Source organism: Rhinoraja longicauda, chromosome 27 (assembly GCF_053455715.1).
Source record: "Rhinoraja longicauda isolate Sanriku21f chromosome 27, sRhiLon1.1, whole genome shotgun sequence".
In the NCBI taxonomy this organism is placed as follows: Eukaryota; Metazoa; Chordata; class Chondrichthyes; order Rajiformes; family Arhynchobatidae; genus Rhinoraja; species Rhinoraja longicauda.
Window position 1 is genome coordinate 11,029,593 of NC_135979.1, and position 20,292 is coordinate 11,049,884.

General features: G+C 41.2%; 1 protein-coding gene across 2 annotated transcripts in view; it reads left to right on the forward strand.

Moving 5' to 3' along the window:
- Nucleotides 1–17,358, forward strand: part of cnksr1 (connector enhancer of kinase suppressor of Ras 1) — a 77,324-nt gene extending 59,966 nt beyond the window's left edge. For both annotated transcript variants that reach the window (XM_078422989.1, XM_078422988.1), the window contains exons 12-21: nucleotides 1,007–1,188; nucleotides 2,219–2,249; nucleotides 4,597–4,769; nucleotides 6,314–6,387; nucleotides 7,406–7,477; nucleotides 7,815–7,885; nucleotides 9,915–9,994; nucleotides 12,507–12,630; nucleotides 14,948–15,135; nucleotides 15,230–17,358. In XM_078422989.1, the coding sequence (XP_078279115.1) occupies nucleotides 1,007–1,188; nucleotides 2,219–2,249; nucleotides 4,597–4,769; nucleotides 6,314–6,387; nucleotides 7,406–7,477; nucleotides 7,815–7,885; nucleotides 9,915–9,994; nucleotides 12,507–12,630; nucleotides 14,948–15,135; nucleotides 15,230–15,568 (1,334 nt within the window). In that variant the 3' untranslated portion in view covers nucleotides 15,569–17,358. The remainder of the gene's footprint in view (nucleotides 1–1,006; nucleotides 1,189–2,218; nucleotides 2,250–4,596; nucleotides 4,770–6,313; nucleotides 6,388–7,405; nucleotides 7,478–7,814; nucleotides 7,886–9,914; nucleotides 9,995–12,506; nucleotides 12,631–14,947; nucleotides 15,136–15,229) is intronic.
- Nucleotides 17,359–20,292: the final 2,934 nt, after the last annotated feature.

Here is a 20,292-nt window from a genome sequence, read left to right on the forward strand (position 1 = left end):
TTTTCTGATCTCTTACCTCGACGGAGTTGCGATTTTTAAATCAAAACATTTTTTTTTTCCTTATGGTATCTCCGTCCGCACTGCGGCCTAACATCGCAGGAGTTGGCGGCCTTTGCTGGACATCAATTTAGAGAGCTCGTCCGCGGTCGCCTGCGGACTTACCATCGCGGAGCTCGCGATCCCTTTGCCAGGGGTCGATCTCGGAGCTCCAACCGTGGGTGCTTGCGGACTTAGCATCACAGAGCCCGCGGTCTCTGGCCAGAGACCGACTTCAGGAACTACAGGTGTTTCGATCGCCCTGACGCGGGGGCTTTGATCACCCCGACGAATGGTTCGACTGCCCTGACCCCGGGAGAATAAAGCTGTGGTGGATGTTTATGTTAACTTTTATGTGGTTGAGTGTGTTGTTGCTTTTTTTTCGTATGGCTTCACGGTAATTCGCATATCACTGTATCTTAATTGGTACATGTGACAATAAAAGACCTTTGAAACCTTCCTGCAGTAATCGGACACCATTGTATATTTAGAACACATTGATACTTGTGCAATATTACTCTTTTCAAACAATGTAATATACAGCGGTACCAAAAATAAACTAAGTTATTCAAAAGATCTTTATTTTTGAAAACCTTGTGAGGAGGAATATAACTTTGTTATTGCAAATTTGAAAGACTCTTGTCTCTAACCTCTTTTTCCCCGTGATACTATTGGTTTGGTAATGTGGTTTTCTATTAAACAAAGTTTCTTAGGAAAACAACTATTGCATTGTAGCGGAACTACTTATTCTCCAAATGGGACAATCTGATTTATACAGTTGCAATGTGATTTCCTATCTTTTATATTTAACACCCCAACCGACGAAGGCAAGCAAGCATAAGAACTAAGCAAATAATTTAAAATTTGTATAATCAAATATATTATTTGAAAGTACAATGCATCTGGTGTAAGAATGTTTTTCAATGTTATTTAAACACTGTTCACATCATGGTATCTTTTGATATTTCAGGTGAGGATATACAGGAAGCCAGTAAGATCTTTGAAGAGGGAACTGCAGGTGAAAGAGGGGAGCTTGTTACTGATGGTTCACCAATTTTGCAATCTCCAAGAGTAACTGAGCCTCACAAAGTTGAAGATGGAATGAAATATGAAGCAATGCCAAGATCACCATCAACAGATGACGCGAGAGCAGTGAGTACTAGGTGTTGTTTTGAGGCATTATTTTCCATGAGATATGTTCATTTTTAAGCCATTTTCTGTAGGATGTTTGGGATGCTTGAGAATGTGAGAATAAAATGGTCTTAGTGTGGAATGGTTCATGAAGAGCCCATTTACATGCCCCATGACCCTGATGCTGAGTATAGGTAGAAATTGGATTGGGGTTTTTGTCAGATTTCTCAATATGTATAAAAATATGATACTGGAGAGATTTTTTTATGTTATTTTCATTTGTCTGCAAAAGTATATTCTGTTTACTTGATGGTACGTTAACACTTTTATGGTAAATTTTAAATTACCTGAAAAAACTACTTGCGGTTGTGGAACTATCTTTCTTTCTTTTTGATAGAGTCAGACGGTTGTCAAACTTGTAAATAAATGTGTTTGAATTGGTTTTTACAACAATTAATTTTTGGGTGTCGATGTCACGCTTCTATGTCCCAGTATCATATTTATACACATATACATTTTAGATGGTCAGTGAATACTCCTGCTTGTTAGTTTTTTATTGCTTTACACCATGCCTTTCTTTTTATTAATAACTTCCACGTTATTGGTTAAGCAGCATCTCTTGGTATTAATGCCCTGACTGAATGAGCCCCCCACCCCAGCAACACCTCCCTGCTATTGCCTCTGGGACATTCCCAGCTTCTAAGTTGTAAACCTGAAACTGAAGGTGGAGAAAGCTCAATGAGTAGGGGTGGCACAGTGGTAGAGTTGCTGCCTTACAGTGCCAGAGACCCGGGATCGATCCTGACTAGGGGTGCTGTGTGTACAGAGTTTGTACGCTCTCCCTGTGATTCATCGTGTATTCTCCAGTTACTTCGGTTTCCTGCCACATTCTAAAGGTTAATTGGCCTTGGTAAGTTGTAAAAAAAATGTCCCTAATGTGTAGTGTTAGTGTATGGGGTGATCGCTGGTCGGCGCAGATTCAGTGGACTGAAGGTCTTGTTTTCGTTGATGCGGTTGTTACAACCGTTTTCACAACTTTATTTAATTTCAGGTCCAATTGCGCAACAGACGGAAGAAAAAAGGTGAGTGCAAGTCCTTTTATCTAAAGCTTTCTACTCCTAGACCTTGCCCCAACTGGAGGAAACCAACCCATGAGCCCTGCTGTCATTGACAATACTGTCCTCGCCTGTGGGGAAAAGCCAAAAGTTTGGGTACCGTCTGATTCATCTCTAACTGATTGCGGACATTTGTCTTTGACTCTAGAACTGATCCCCTTCAATGCTGGGAATGATATTCTGCACTCTGTATCTTTCCCTTCACTCTGTTTATTATTCTTGGGGTTGGCAGTTTCCAAGATGGCGCCCAACACAGGCAACTATTTGCATGCTAGCCACAGAAGCAGATCTACAAACTCATATTACAATTGCTCCACACTCTTAAATCTGTATTCCTACTGCAACATTTCCTACTTTAACTATGATCTTCTTAAACTCCTCTCAGAACTGTCCCTATTATTATGTATCTATAAACTGTAAATGGAATGATTGTAATCATGCATTGTCTTTCTGCTAACTATTTGGCAAGCAACAAAAAGCTGTTCACTGTATCTTGGTACACGTGGCAATAAGCTAAACTGAACTAAACTGGCTTCATTGTACTTCGGTATAGTATTATCTGATTTGATTGCATAGCATGCAGAACAAAGCTTTTCACTGTAGCTCAGAGCACATGACAATAAACCTAAATCGTGGAAGAGTGCACACCCTTTTATGGTATTGGCTGCACTGTATGATACTGCCTAATAATGCTACTGAGTTGTTTAATTTGACAGGTCTTCACTGTGGTACTGGATTGCACACTGATCACCATGGTACTGAGTTGTAATGACTGATTCTTCTTGTTATGAAACTTAGACTGCTGACAGAAAGAAGATTGGATAGAGAGCATGGGTGGAGGGAGAAGCATTGCAAATACTCAACACTAACTCTGGAAGCACATGAACCTCATGACATCAGGTTGCATGTAGCCAAGGAAACTTCTTGATAGTTATTACCTAACTGCTCTCCTTACAAAGAACATAGAATAGTGTCTCTATATAATATCTCTCTATCCCTTCCCCACCCAAGTCACACTAGCTTCTCATTTTCACCCAACCTGTTTCCTTTATCATCGTTACTTTTTTGCATATCTTTCATTCATTGTTCTTTATCTCTCCACATCACCGTCTATATCTCTTGTTTCCCTTATCCCTAACCAATCTGAAGAAGGGTCTCGACCCGAAACGTCACCCTTTCCTGCTCTCCAGAGATGCCTCCTGTCACGCTAAGTTACTCCAGCTTTTTGTGTCTATCTATAGAATAATACAGCACAGGGACAGGCTGTTCAACCCACAATGTACATGCTGAACATGATGCCAAGTTAAACGAATCTCTTCTGCCCGCACATGATCCTACCCCTCCATTCCCACATTCCACTCCACGTGTCTATTTGAAATTTTCCAAAACACCCCTCCCATATCTTCCACCACCACCACCCTTGCCATAGTGCTCCAGGCACACACCACTCTGTGTAAAGACAAAAAAAAACTTGTTGCACATATCTCCTTTTAACTTTTCCCTCTTATCTTAAAGCTATGCCCTTTAGTCTTTGATATTTCCATGCGGGAAATATTCAGCTAATGAATTGCTATCATAGTACTAGAGCATGATAAAAGACCCTTTGTCTCGACTTGCCTATGCCGACCAAGATGCCCCATCTACATTAGTCCTGTCTGCACGCGTTTGGGCCACATCCCTCTAAACCTTTTCTACTAATGTCCCTATCCAAAAGCATGCACCTGTGTATATTCCATGCTGAACACTGCTTTAATGGTAGTCAGAGTAAGGAATGAACTGGGTGGGTAGCTTCCACAGTTTTCACTTATGAGAAACTCCATAGCACCACTACCAATGAACTGGTGGAATTTTGAGGTGTTGGCATTGGACCAGGTTTATAAAAGGTGGTCAGAGAACAAAGAAAAAAACCCTTGTCCTCGCCAATCTACCTTTCACAGATGCACCTGTCCAATGTAGTGTCAGTTGTGTAGGAAGATAACTGCAGATGCTAGTACAAATCGAAGGTATCACAAAATGCTGGAGTAACTCAGCAGGTCAGGCAGCATCTCTGGAGAGAAGGAATGGGTGACGTTTCGATTCGAGACCCTTCTTCAGACTCAAGACTCGGACTCAGTCTGAAGAAGGGTCTCGACTCGAAACGTCACCCATTCCTTCTCTCCAGAGATGCTGCCTGACCTGCTGAGTTACTCCAGCATTTTGTGATACCTTCAGTAGTGTCAGTTGTAGTGACCATCATATGCGGCTTGTGTAGTCAGAATGTGGAGTTATTCTTCTACCAGGAATGTTCCTGATTTTTTTTCCTTCTCTTTCTCAGGGATTACAACTAAACTGAGTCGCAGACGGATTTCGTGCAGGGACCTCGGTTTGGGAGAATGTTTTGGCTGGCTTTGGATAAAGAAGGAGTACAGTAGATTCATGAGCCAAAAATGGAAGCGTTGCTGGTTTATCCTGAAGGGTCACACCCTATACTGGTACAGCAGTGAGAACGTGAGTGTACAGGAAGGTGTCACATTTTGGAGGCCTTCCTGCAGGCATCGCCTGTGCTGGGACTGGTGGAGAGATTCCAATGCTAATATACAGGTAGCAAAACTGTGTGCCTCAAACCAGAATTAATCCAGTCCGATTCTAACAGGCAGAAATCTGTTTTCACAGATTCTAAACTCTTTTAAATGAAGAACAAAGACGTCTTCATGTAGATACGACTTTTCGTTACTTCAGGGGGTCCCAAAGTGCTTAACAGTCTATTCAAAAATGTTATCACAGTTGCAGGCAATGAGACAACCTGTTTGTATACAATAATATCTTTGCAGAGTGATGTGTCAATGTTGAAAGAACCTGTTTTTGTCATGATGAATTGAGATTGATACTGGCCAGATCACCCGAGGACAATTCTTCTGCTTTTCTTCTTGATGTTTTACACTGACCTGAGACAGCTTGTAGGTGCTCTGGTTAATGTTTAATCCAGAAGATGGCAATTTAAACAAAATAATCTCATTGTAAAGCTTTGAAGCATTTGCCAATATTTAAAAAAATTTAAATCTTACAGTCAGCGAACAGTAGAAATTAATTTTCAGCTACCTGCTGTCAATTCCACTGAGGCGTGTGACTCATTCAGGAATTTGTTTATCCCGAAGTTGGACCTCTAACCTCCTACTTCGTACATTACTACTGACCTTTAAATGATGTATTATTTTGTTAACGTTTAAACTGGTCTGCCTTCATTCATTGTTTATCTCCACCTAATTTGGTTTGTTCGTAAGTCCGGATAACCTCTGTGTCTGTATTTTCAAATAGGAGAATATGAATTGGACTGTGTCTGAAGGCTTTATCTATGTAGCAGACTATCATCCTAAAGATTATCTCTTGTGCATTGGTTTCGTAAAGGCAAAGCTTGTGCAAAAAAATAAGAAACAGAGTCAACAGACACCAATGTTCAACTCTGTTACTGAATAATTTGACAAATATAGCTCCCTTACGAACCTGCTGGTGATTATTGTTCCCACAGCCAGGAGAATGGGCGGGCAGGGCGTGGAGGGGTGACATGACCCAGAATACCTGATCTTTTCCCTGTCTTTCAGCCTCTGCTCTGCATCTTGCTCACAGCATTATCGGAGTGATGAAGTCATTGCAGATTCTGGCCACACCCAAGGCTGGAACCGCCCCATACCCTGTCGCTGTTTGTGGCTTAGTCTCTTGTGCCATGTACTCTTCCACCACCACCTGAGCTTATGTTATTGTTTTAATTTTCCCCTTTATTTGCTAACGGGATACACTCGATGCAGTTGATGTGCAGGGGTAAGTGATCAAATTGGCAGGGTCTTTCTTGTACTGAGGTGGAAAGAGTGTTTTGTGTGGATTGCGGAATGCTTTTCATTCTGGGAACGTGGGGAATGAAAATTTTGTGCTGATATAACTCACACGGACTGCTGTCTGAAATTTAGGACTAAAAATGAAGATGATAAACGAGTCTCTAAATTAGTGTCTGTGTGAATGTCTTGATGAATCATTTGCTGTTTTATGGCTTCTGGTAGGATGAGAAAGCCGAAGGATTAATCAAGTTGTCGTCGTACACTGTGGAGGCAGCTGGAGAGCACAAGAGGAAATTGTAAGTATCTGAGAACCAGCAGACTTCCCCAACATTACACTTTGACAATGTCTATGAACATGAGCCATGGGAAGTTGTGTCCGAAGGACGGGAAAAAATGATTGAGTGGAGAATACCACTCCAGCACTGTTGCAATTTTGGATCGGCTCTGGCAGGGGATTGAGTTTTCTTGACCACAGCTTTTAGATGACTCAGAAGAAGGGCAACAGAATGATTTCAGTATGCGAGAGAGAGGATTTCACTAAACCTATATAACACTACCACATTAATGCTGAATTGAGAAAACGTGAATTTGCTTGCATCTATGTGGATTGTAGAATTTGGACGGTATTTACTTCCTGACTGATTTCTCAAATGCTCTGCCCTGGAGACTAATTTAAAAAAAACATTTCTTAAACCGATACATATATTCCAAAGTTAACACTGAACTGTAAAGAGTAGCAAAGTTCACAACTCAACATCTGGGCTGTGTTGACTTGGCTTATCTCAGCTCTCAGGGCAGGGAAGGGGTTTACAATTGTGTATGTTTGCTCACCTGTCATTCCCTATTCTACACTTCATTGGTCTACGTATTTATCCTTGTAAAGAACATGACCAATTTCCCTTTCAGTTTTATGATTCACTGAATAAAGGAAATCTCATTTCCCCCACCACAATTTTGCCCAATTGTCCCAAATCTGTCATTGGATCATGAGGGGTATTTTTCTCTCTTTACTCAAACACTCATTTGGAACTCATTAAATCCTATCATCCTGCAATCATGTCTCATTCCTTCACCTTATCTGCTCTGAGAAGAAAAATCTATATGTAGACTGCAGAATGTTTTAATATATACACATATACACCCACTCGTAAGTTGATTGTGTGGGGATAGGGCATGCTGATAACGATTCTGACTCTGTGATAACTAAACTTTGAAAGACGCCTCACTTTTTGAGAAGATGCATAAGAATATCCTGTATCCGAGATGGTAAAAGAATGCTCTTCCCTCTAATTATTCTCTTCTGACCCTCTCTAGCGTCTTCCAGCTTTGTCATCGCAAGTTCAAGTCTTTTGTGTTTTCAGCAAGCAATGTGGATGAGATGAGGAAGTAAGTAATTACTTGGATTGCGATCCTGAATAAGCTAGTGATATTATTGCAGGTTCTTTAATACATTTTGTAAATGTGCATATTAACTCACTGAGAAATAATTGTTCTCCAGTTCTCTGGCCAAGTAATTGGAGCGGCAAGTAACTTTTGTTCTCTGAAGCAGTCTGCCTGGAAATGTTGTCCTGTGATGTTAGCTCGCCTCAAATCTGTGTTCAGGAACATAATGTCTGTTATTGCTAATACACTGTAATTTGTGGATGATGCATCAGTGATGGCCCTTTGTTGCTCATTGCAGTCTGTTGTATCTTTGGTTCTGAAGTTTCATTTATTTCTGTAGGTGGATTAACAGCATCATCAGTGTCGTACAAAAATACAAAACCGAGAAACATTATGAAAACAAAGAAGAAGGTGAGAAAATTCCCGCTCCAACTCTGCGTAGACTCAAAAGTGGGCAGGGGAGCAGGAGTACCCCCTTCTTACACACCCATCACTGCCACAACCATTACTGTGCCACTTGAGAAGCAAGTACCAGTAAAATGTGCTGGAGATCATGCCATGGATATGCTGTAAACCTAGCGAAAAATAATTTGACCATGAACATTGTGTTCTAGCAGACTCTCTCTGGTAAGCAGTAGTGTTACCAATTTCCCCAAAATGCAAGATGAGCTTGCTGCTTGCTTTTATGGATAACCATTCAACACTGTTTGGTATTGAAACATGGAGCACAAGGTGCCCTGACCTCTCCTTCTGACTGCACTGAGATGTGAAATAAGGTGGATAGTGTCTTCTGTGTTTCAGTTTTGTATTGGGATTGGGGTGAGACAAGTTAGATAGAGAGTGGGGTAAAAGCCAGCATTTCTGCCTGAGTTTGGTGATCCCTGCAGAAAAAACCCATGTATGGATGTCAGGTTGTCATGGGAGTGGAAGTGATCCGAGATTAGCTGTGACGGTAGAGAAGAATGCTGGGGGAACCATCACTCTGCTGGTCAAAGTAAACTACTTTTGCTACTAGTGGATTACAACAGAAGGGCAGTTAACAAATGTACACAAATACTCCTGATGGCATAAAGATGAACAACATTGTAAACAGTATAGGTGGAAATGGAAAAAATATATTACTAGTATGTTAAAAGATTTGACAATTGGACAAAGTTGTGCAAATGAAACACAATGTGGACAAAGGTCAAGTCATCCCCTCTGAATCAAAAAACTGTCCAGAACACTTTTAAACTGTGGAAGGCTACAAACCATGAACATTCAAAGACTCATTGCATTACTATTGACTTCCTTGGAGTTCAGCAGGATTGTTGGTTGACTTGGTTGAAGATTTCAAACTATTAAGAGAAATGTATAGCAAGAGACACCCATTCCTTCTCTCCCGAGATGCTGCCTGACCTGCTGAGTTACTCCAGCATTTTGTGAATAAATCGATTTGTACCAGCATCTGCAGTTATTTTCTTATAGCAAGAGATACTGACTGGTCAGGTAAAAGCATAATCCAAAAAAATTAGAGCCAACTTTTTCAAGAATGTATTTATGTAGTTCTCCATGTGAATGGAAGTAGAGATGTGTTAACCATCACAAATGACACTGTGTAATTTTTAAATTTAAATTTAAGGGTAATATGACTTTAGGTCCAAGAGATTATGGGATCAAGATGATCTTATTTAATGATTCATGTACATGTACAAAACCGAGAAACATTATGAAAACAAAGGTGAGAGAGTTCCTACTCCAACTCTGCCTGTACATAGGTACAGTGAAATTCTTTGCTTCGCATACAATACCCAAAGTATACAAACAGTATAGGACTCCGACAAAGTTACAAAAGTAGTCATTTATAGTCCCGACAGTCCCTCTTTGTTCTCTCAGCAGCGCCCTCTCCCCCACATGTCGAGTCCCTCTATGTTCACGGCACTTATCCCCCCCCCCCCATGCTGGGTCCCTCTTTGTTCTCACAGCGGACCCCCCCCCCCCTGCTGGGTCCCTCTTTGTTCTCGCAGCACACACCCCCCCCCCACCATGCCAGGTCCCTCTTTGTTCTCAGTGCCCCTCCCTCCCCATGCTGGGTCCCTCTTTGTTCTCAGTGCCCACCCACCATGCCGGGTCCCTCTCTGTTCTCAGTGCCCCCCCCCCACCCTTGTATTGATGTCCTTATGCAATCTTGTATTGATGTCCTTATGCAATATTATATCTATGCGATCCAGATGCATTGATTTATTTCCTACTCAACATTTTAATTACCTTTTAATTACGACCTATGTTTCTGCAGCTGGGATGATTTTTCGCTTGTTGCTGTAATACATGTAGCTGCCACTGGAGAGGGATGTAATACCATTGTTTCGAAATGCATCCATACTTTGCGCCCCAATTTTAATTTCAAAAATGTCATGCTGCTCAGTTTTCTGTTAAACTAAATGCTGCTGTTCTACAACAGATTGCTGGAGTGAGACAGAGACAGAAGAAGGCGATGATTCTCCAGATGTTCCTTCTGCTTCCAGGGCTAAGTCCTACCCTGTGAGTACTAACAAAATAGGATTGAAGAGGGCCAGACATTGTATGAGCATTTGTGGTAATATAGCCGTGCGTGCGAATGGTGCTGGGATGAATGTAAGAGGTGCTGGGGGAGCAAGTTAAAGTTGCAGGTTAGAGTATATAGAGAACATCTACGCTAAATGTGGAATCCAATAATTTGAACAACGTCAAACTGGTACTGACTTAACACAACATCCCCTGAATCGTAGCAATTTTAATGGATTTGATAATTCCATCTTAGGAAAATTGTTCTGACTATCTACCCCATCTATGCTTCTCATAATGTTATATATTCTATCAAGTCTCTTCTCAACCTCCGATGTTCCAGAGAAAACAATCCAAGTCTGCCCAACCTGTCCCTGTAACCCCCTAATCCAGGCATCATTCTGGTAAACCTCCAATGCACTCTTTCCAAAGCCTCTACATCCTTCTTTTATTGGGGTGACCAGAACTACATGCAATACTCCAAATGCAGCCGAACCAAAGTCCAGTAAAGCCTTATCATGGCTTCTTGATTTTTATACTCACATGGTTCACAAGTAAACTTCTTCAGTACTCGGTGTATGCAGGTTGCACTTCATCATGTCAGTAGATCAGAATGCTTGGGTTAACAAGACAAATAGTGCTCCAATTTTAAGTGAGGATTTCACAATCAAGGATGGGGAAAGCCCATAATTGACCTTTGTTGGCTCAGCACTGAAATTCTACTGCACCAGCAAATCTCAGCCTGGGCTCCCTGGTAATCTAACCAAAGAGTTGTTGAATGTATTGGGACCTCCTTAAAGCATGATTGTCATTTTGAACTGCTCACCTAGCCATTCCATTTTTAAAATGCTTTTGGGGCAGAGCTAAGGAAGTTGTGGTGGGAGGATATGGGGAGAGGGAATCCAGGAGGAAGGGAGGTAAAGGACCTGTCCCACTTAGGCGATTTTAAGGCGACTACCGGCGACTAGGCTGTCGCCGACAGTTCGCTGGGGTGTCGCGGTGACAGGTAAATTGGAGGGGACAGTTTGACGGTCAGGTAAGCGTGGGAATTTTCGCGATGTTTATGGCCATCAGCGATTACATTTAAAGTAGGCTCCCAATCCAGATATGCAACCTAGAAACCAGATATGCATCTCCCGTACATTTTCAAAGAATGCCCTCACTCTACACAAAAATTCATTTAACCACTTTCAAAATTAAATTTCTTAATACTGCTATTAGTAAACTGGAAGTCAATCCAGTTTATGCCTTGTTACTGTGAAGCTTGGTTTTCAAGTAACCCGGGCAAGATGTTATATTTCAAAACTCTCAAGTACTTACCGACTTGTCAGTGATTTCAGCGAAAATTAGGACGCCGGAGAAGCATTGACAGCCTGGGAATTTTGCGATGTTTCCGAAGACGGTGTAATCTCGACCTGACTCGGCATTGTAGTGGTCATTGTCGTAGGGTAAAAGAAAATTTTGGTGATCTGCTACGACTTTGACAGTCGCCGGCTGTTGCATAAAAAATCGCCTAAGTGGGACAGGCCCTTAAGGTGGGTAAAAGGAAGGATTTAGTTGACATCTAAACGAAATGCTTAAACCATAAGCAGTAATGTCCATGCAGGAATGTTTTGCCACAGACGTAGATACATGGCAGATGCAGTTTAATGTAGATAAGTGTGAGGTTATTCACTTTGGAAGTAAGAATAGAAAGGCAGATTATTATCTGAATGGTGTCAAGTTAGGAGGAGGGGGAGTTCAACGAGATCTGGGTGTCCTAGTGCATCAGTCAATGAAAGGAAGCATGCAGGTACAGCAGGCAGTGAAGAAAGCCAATGGAATGTTGGCCTTCGTAACAAGAGGAGTTGAGTATAGGAGCAAAGAGGTCCTACAGTTGTACCGGGCCCTGGTGAGACCGCACCTGGAGTACTGTGTGCAGTTTTGGTCTCCAAATTTGAGGAAGGATATTCTTGCTATAGAGGGCGTGCAGCGTAGGTTCACTAGGTTAATTCCCGGAATGGCGGGACTGTCGTATGTTGAAAGGCTGGAGCGATTGGGCTTGTATACACTGGAATTTAGAAGGATGAGCGGGGATCTTATTGAAACATATAAGATAATTAGGGGATTGGACACATTAGAGGCAGGAAACATGTTCCCAATGTTGGGGGAGTCCAGAACAAGGGGCCACAGTTTAAGAATAAGGGGTAGGCCATTTAGAACGGAGATGAGGAATAACTTTTTCAGTCAGAGAGTGGTGAAGGTGTGGAATTCTCTGCCTCAGAAGGCAGTGGAGGCCAGTTCGTTGGATGCTTTCAAGAGAGAGCTGGATAGAGCTCTTAAGGATAGCGGAGTGAGGGGGTATGGGGAGAAGGCAGGAACGGGGTACTGATTGAGAGTGATCAGCCATGATCGCATTGAATGGCGGTGCTGGCTCGAAGGGCTGAATGGCCTACTCCTGCACCTATTGTCTATTGTCTATAATCAGGTTGTGAATGTCCAGTGTAACCATGTTCCTGTTTGTTTGCAGCCGGCGCAGAGGACCAGTGACATTTCTCTCACAGAACAGCTCAGGCAATCAATAAAAAGTGGACATGGTGGTGCTCCCAGCAGTGGGCAATCCAGCCCCATTAAGGAGAAAGAACTGATTTCGGGTAGGAGCTGTCAAAAAGTCCTAAAACAGATACTGAAGTTAATGTAGGAAAATATTTCAAGATAATTAGCGGGAAAATGTGTTAACACATATGCCGGCACCCAAGTCACAGCCACTCCTTTCCCTTTTACTGGGTGAGTCTCGCTGCTGTCCATTCCAACTTACTGGAGAAGCTATAGCTGATTGTTGCAGACAATTCTCATCAGTCAGTTTCTTCCTGCATTCCATTGAAGTCAGGTGAGTCACTCCTGATCCACTGCTGTAAATCACCTGGCCTCTGACTCGTTATAACAACTATTTACAAGACTATTACAGTTTTTGGTTGGTGGTGATCCCAAAGGATTGGTGGAAGAGGTTCAATGATGCAAGGCCATTGCAATTGAAAGATAGATGGCTAGCCTCTGTCTCTTGTTAAAAATGGACTTTGAACCTGTTTGCTGCAGCTGTTACTTGCCATGCCTTAGCCAAACATAAATGGTTTGATTATCTGAGAAACTGTAAAAGGAATGAAACACTGCAATCATAAACAAAAATCCTAATTTTAAACAGATAATGTGATGGATGGAAGGTTATTGATGAAGTCACAGAAAGATGCTATTTCAATGCTTTGTTCTGAAATTTATGGTGGAGATAATTAACCTATCCACTGCACCACTTTTGACTCCAGATAGCAGAAAGGTTTCTGACTGCCCTTGATTTCAAATTTACTAGGACTCCATAATACCACTCTAGATCAAATGCTGGCTTGACGTTGAGATCATTCACACTCGAACACCATACTGGCTTGAAAATGTTTTGCTGTTCCTTCATCTTCACTGAATCTAAATCTTGGAAGGACTGTGAGGTGCGTTCATGGTAGTGGATCATGACATTGGCTCATAACATTACAGAATGGGCATTAAATGGTGATGTTGCCAGAAATACCAGCATCCCTGGCAGAATGTAACGAAAAAATATATAGTAAAGATCAGTAAGATTGCTCATATTTGGTTCCACTTTTACCTATCCATTTGTAGCCAGAGTATCTCAGTCATGGTTTCTTCTAACCTTTCTGAGAGCATTTGGCATCTTCCAAAAGAACTGTCATTAGCTGCCACCTCTTCCTATGCCGATGCTTTCCCTTGTATCAAGAAGGGACTGCTACAGCTGATATTGCCTCTTCCCCCATTTTCGATCAGTTTTCTGAGATTCATTGACTAGGCTGAAAATGGACTCATTGCAATTGTCATTCGCTGAAATACACCTTGTTATTATTCAATAAAAATATGGTATTTGGGGAAGCTTGCAAGCTAATTTAAATAAGAACATTAGAAGTTTAGAGATAGAAGCATGAAGTAAGCCAGAGGGTTCCTCAAGCCTGCTCTGCTATTCAATGAGAACAAGGCTAAACTTCCACCTCATCTACTAAGCCTCCCCTGATCTCAGTTATTGAGTATATTCAAGGCGGAGCATCCACAGCCATCTGAAGTAAAGACTAACACAGATTCACAATGTTTTATGACTTTAAAGTAAGCTTCTCATTCCTAAGTTGTTCTTGGCTTTCGCCATTTCCTGCCTGCTTGCAGATATACGCACAGATCTGCTTGCTGTTTTCTCTGTGCCATTTTAAGCCATCACTCCATTCACAGTGTGTGCTGCCTCCTGCTCTCCTGTCCACTAGTAACGGCTCTCACTGCCTCCTACTTAGTTCTCACTATCTTCTGCACTGACCACCGCTCAAATCAATGCCACTTTAATTTGCTGCTCCATTTTAATCTCTTGGTCAATTCTTGGATTTTGCTGTCTCCATTCTCGCCACACTGCCACTGCCTCCATAATTTGTGCTCTCTCGCCTGTTTTAAGCCCTGCTGTTCTCTGCCCTAATCTCACTGCCACCCACTTCCTTGCTCTTTCATTTTAAACTGCACATTGTTTGTTTTTCCCCTGCTTTATCCACAAGTCTCCACTTACTGGTCTTGTTTCCTTTTGTTTTCCGACCACTTAATCCACAACTCTCCATTCTCTGCTCTTGCTGACCTTACTACTTTAACCCATTACTACCTGCAGCTCTCATGCAGTCTTTCTGCTCATAGATTCTGCTCATACTCATTATTAGAGTGCTAGTCTGAAGTAATTAATTAAGTAAAATAAACTGATTACTGATATCATCAAAATAAAACCCAACACAAATTAAGACCAAACCTTTGCTCGTCAAACTTTTTTATCAGGTTGTATTTGGCTTTAAGGAACATTCCTTTTCCTTGTGCACAACTGCTGGGGATAGGGTATTTTCAATACTGTTTACTGCACAAAACTCTGATACATGTCTGCTTACTTAGAACCCAGCCCAAGTTCCAATGATGAACTGGAGATGCTAATGAAAACCTTAGAGCAAGGTGGACTGTCATTAATCGGTAAAGAACAACCCTTTCGAAAAGATTATCATCAGTCGTTCATCAGGCGAAATAAGAACCCAATTATCAACGAGAAAGTACACAATCTCCGAGCTCTTAAGAGCACATTAAAGGCAAGTGTTTAAATCAGTCCCATTGAATGATTTATCTGCATTTTCTTTCTGTTTTGTTGTTGTGGTCACTAACTGATTATCTGAATATTTTTAGGCTAAAATTGTGGATTTGCAATCAATGAACAAGATCCTGGAGGATCCTCACTTGACAGCAGCAAAATATAGAGTTTGGAAAGAGGGAAATCAGGAACTGCTTGCAGACATCCAGAAAGCTCGGCAGCTTGCAAAGAAAGGACGAAAAGCGAAAGCTGAACATCAGTCAATTCCGGAACCAGACCTGCAACTGGAAGCCATGAAGAAATCTTTCACTTGGTTTAATACAGGTCAAATGTCAACAGAAACATCAGTGTCTGTGTTACATGAACTGGAGAACAATAAAGTTACCTGTTCAGGTAGCACATCTTCGCAATTAGGAACTGGAGAATATGACTGAGGAGGGAATGCATACCCAACAGGACTTGGACATTGACAGGATTCAAAGATGTCCTTAATCCTTCTGTAATTTCACATCCAAGCCACTGAATGAATCCCAAAATGAGAGCAGAGCTTGGAATTAGGCACTGGTAATTCAGAAGACGTTTTACCGAAGAGCAAATGTGCCAAACTCTCAAGTTTTTTTTACCATGCACATTGACAAGAAATGTAACCTGGTTTTAAAATTTAATTTTTGCAACAAAATTAATCAAATTGCTTAAAAGGGAAGAAGCTATATCTCTGAGTGATTCTGTCGTGTGATTATTTTAAAGAACCCAAACATTTTATGCACTAACAATAATAGACATTAGACATGTTTTTAATAATTTCTTTAATATTTGTATGTAACCCAAAATGCGCACAAATCCATCCCTCTAAAAAAAAAATTGACATCTCTTTCCTACATTACATATATGGTGAACGATGGGGTCAGAAACAGACTAGAAATATGTTGGCCTTGTGCGGACACAGCTACACCTAGAACAACAAAGGCAACTGTTCAACTGCATCTGTCTCCCCTGAATTTTTCATTCCATCTTTTACTCCAATCTAGAGATTGTCTGCACTGAATCAAAAAATGTCTGCCGTTTCCTTTTGCAAATTTGATCTTTCTCTGTGCATCTGTTGTTAAATGTCTCATTCCCATCAATGTTCTCTTTGTCTGATAATGTTTATAAAAGAAAAGCTTGTTGGTATTTTCCTCATCTCGTCTCTCCTATTGTGTTCATGCACAATGGGGTCGTGCACTGAGCTTTATTGTATACCTCAGTTTTAAAATAACTTGATTGATATTTCCTGAGTTTGGGCAATCCTTTTATGTGTTGTGACAGTTAATATTTGCTTATGTAGCACACCCGGGTAGTGTTCCAAGTCAAGCGACTGTGTTTATAGATTTGAACACATACTAAAATATTCAGTCAAATGTCATTCACCTTATATGTACATCTTTGCTGCTGAAGAGTCTACCAAACAACACAGGCAGTGGCCTGAAACTGTGGACTATTTGTTTGCCACTCTTCCCAAAATAAATGCTTTCCGCCCTCCCTTCCCCCCCCCCCCCCCTCCCCTTTATTAATTTAATGTTGCTATCAGCTTCAGATCATACAGAAGCAATTCCGATTAAATTAGATATTAAAATTCTGTTGCAAAACCCTCAATTGATATGAATTCGGGAAAAATTACTTTGTATTTTGGAATTGGTGTCTGATGTGATTTGTATCTCTGTTTGAAATGGTTTAGGAGGAACTGTTTTTTATTTATCCTTTTCCCACAATAGTCATCCATTCAAACTCTGGTTTCTTCTGCTTGGCCCCAAATCATTACTATCAACATCTAATGGCACTACTAAGACCAAGGTGCATGTCTTTCAAAGTGCACAAAACTATTTCTTTCTAATATGACACTAAAGTGACCAATGTGCACGTCTTTTGAGTGTCCATAGACTATCTGATAAGATAAAATTATAACCTAGCCTCCTCCATCATTTACAGGAACTTCCAGTACATCCTCTGAATTGCAAAACTATTTTCTACCCATAATCCAGCAGAGCCAAGACAAATCAGGACACTATGGTAGTCCAGACTGACTATCAGTACAATTCAAAGATTCAACCTAGATTGTTCTTGATCTTACGACTGTGAGGTAGATCACCTCTTAACTATTCTTGCTTTTCTGTAACATCTGTACTTGAATTCCAGATTTTAAACACGTGGATAGTGGATTCTCAATGAATTTTAAAATAAAATGTTTATTTTAGTGTCTAGCATCCTTTACTTCTAATGGCTAAAGATCTGGAACTGGATGGAGCATGGTATATGTATTTGGAAATATTAATTGAGCCTTGGTGGAGAAAGCACGAGTTAATTCTTGAAGTTGTAATGTGGCTTTAAGTGATGTGGGGGTAAAATGAAGAGAACATAGGAGTACGAACATGACTTGGCAATGTATTGGAAGTAGTGTAAAAGCTCAGCTTTGCATCCATCAAGCCAATTACATTCTAGGTCACCAAAGGAGGTAACCAGGAAACTGATGGAATTGAAGAATGTAAAATTTATCATTGATTTTCTGTATTTGGAGAAAAAAAATTGGAGATTATCCAAGCACTTGGTCTGCTGAGCAGTTGAGAGCGGGGCATAATGGTCTCTGCTGTCGTTAAACATTTCCTTCAGCTTATTGTAACAGGCATTTATATAAAAACTAGACCAAGTGGACCCGTTGGGCCCAAACCTCTCCTGCATTGGTGCAGCACCCTCTCCTCCCCCTCCCCACTACCACCCCCCCTTCCCTCCCCCTCCGTCCCCTCCCTCCCTCCTCTCCTCCCCTTCTCCCCCTCCCTCCACCCCCATTTCCTCTTTCCCTCCCCACCACTCCATCCCCCTCAACCCCCCTTATCCTCCCCCCTCCCTCCCTAGGAGATAGATTTAAACTTTAAAATGCAAATAACTTTAAAAATATAACACAGATTTCAATGAAACTTCCTCTATTAGCACCAAAGAGACAACGGTGAGTAAGGTGGGCCTAAAATTGTTGCGCTATCGTGTACCGTTTTGGCTGTAATTCAGGAACAAACAAATGAGAGTTTTAGTATATAGATACCATCCCTGATTTAAGTGGTACTGAAAGTTTACTGGATGTCAAAATTGACATTTACCACCATTGTTTTGTTTACAGAATTGATGCCTTGCTTAACATCATTCCGCAGAGTGCTAATTCACCAGTGTAGTCTTGGTCCAGATGTCTAAATACTTGCAAATATGTGTGTGCGTTTGGGCTGTGAGCTGCCAAGCTGGGAACCTATTGCCCCTGCAGCCATACAATGGTGACTTCAATACAGCAATGTGCAAAATGAACCAATGAAGACTGGTGTGTAAGAAGGAACTGCAGGTGCTGGTTTAAACCGAAGATAGACACAAAAATCTGGAGTAACTCAGTGGGACAGGCAGCATCTCTGGAGAGAAAGAATGAGTGACGTTTCAGATTGAGACCCCCCAGTCTGAAGAAGGGTCTCGACCCAAAATATCACCCATTCCTTCTCTCCAGAGATGCTGCCTGTCCCGCTGAGTTACTCCAGCTTTTTGTGTCTAACAGTGAAAACTGGTGCTGGATGAACAGGGACGAGAGGGGTGGCTATTCATCATCGAAGTACGAGTACTGGTACTGGCAATGGCTGGCCCATGTAATGACTTTGTGACTCCTCTGGTCTCTCCCACAAGATCCATTTGACATGATCAACTTTGCTGACTCCCTCTTTCTGTCTTTGGCAGCATGGTTCTTGCTAGTTGGAAAAATTCTCTGTGGTAAGCAGATGGAGAAAGTGCAGGTCAGTGAACTCAAAAGAACAGCAATCACGTTGAATTTAAATAGTTAAATCATGAAAGAATGGAACATTGTTCAATGCAGAGGCTGGGGAAATGCAGTGAAGATGAACAAGCAAAAGAATTATGGTATTTGGCCTAAATAGAAAAATAATTTCATTGGAATTCATGACCCAGGTATGCTGCTGATTTGATTGGGGGTACTAAAAAGAAATAATGCCAAAAATTAACTGCCTGGAGTTGCAGAGAAATGTACTGAACCCCAAGTGTAAAATTCAATCCTGGAAATAGACTCATGAAATCATAAACCAAATTCCAATAATACTATTTCTCCCTCCATAACATTTCCAACATTTCTATTCTTTGCACTCTACCCATCAGTAGTCCTCAGTGCTGAAACACTTGGCTTGAAGTTAAATCGGTTCATGTTTGCCGTCACAGCTAACACAACTGTGAATCCTGATCAAAGTTATTTTATAATTAAAGATACCGATCCAAAGTGCAGAGACACAGGAAATGAATCACATAGTAATAATCTTGGTATCCGGAGGGGCTAGGGGATTAGAATTGAAATCAGAAAAGTGTTTCAGCACTGAGGTGTACTGATGGGTAGAGTGCAAACAAAAATAGAAATGCCTGTGGAGAGAGAAGTAGTGTTGTCAGAATCTAATTCATGACTTGTAGCAGAGATAAAGCAAATTTATTTCAAATATTTATTGTGTCATAAGCAGCTATTTGGCACATTGAGTGTAAAATGGCTCTTGGAATAATCCCAATAGTCCCTTCTCTCCTTTTATTTCTCTGTAATCTGTTCACCTATTCTCTCACGTACCCATTAAGCCCCCACTAAGTTTTCTGTCAGACACTTACACTAGCGGTAATTTACACCATGTAATTGAATAGGATATAGAAGGAAACTGGGACACCCAAGGGAAACGCATGTGGTATAAGAATGTGCAAACTCCACATACTTCACACCAATATAATCAAAGATCACTCACTCCCTGATCATTCTCTCCTTGGGCAGAAGGTAGAAAAGCATGAGGGTACATACCACCAGATTCAGGAATAGCTTCTTCCTGATTGTAATCAGACTCTTGACTCACATATACCAAAGCTGTATTTCCAATCTTCCAATCTACCTCATTGCACCCTTGCATATTTTGTTAACTGGACTTCTTTTTCAGTAGCTGAAAAAAAGTTACACTTTACTCTAAATTATGTCCTTTTTCTCATTTACGCTACCTAAGGGTAGCATGCAAAATGCAGTTTGTCACCATGTCTCAGTACATGTAACAATAATAAACCAATACCAATAACAAAGCTTCAGAAGAGAGGAACTGAAACCCTTCGCAAAACTTTAGATGGG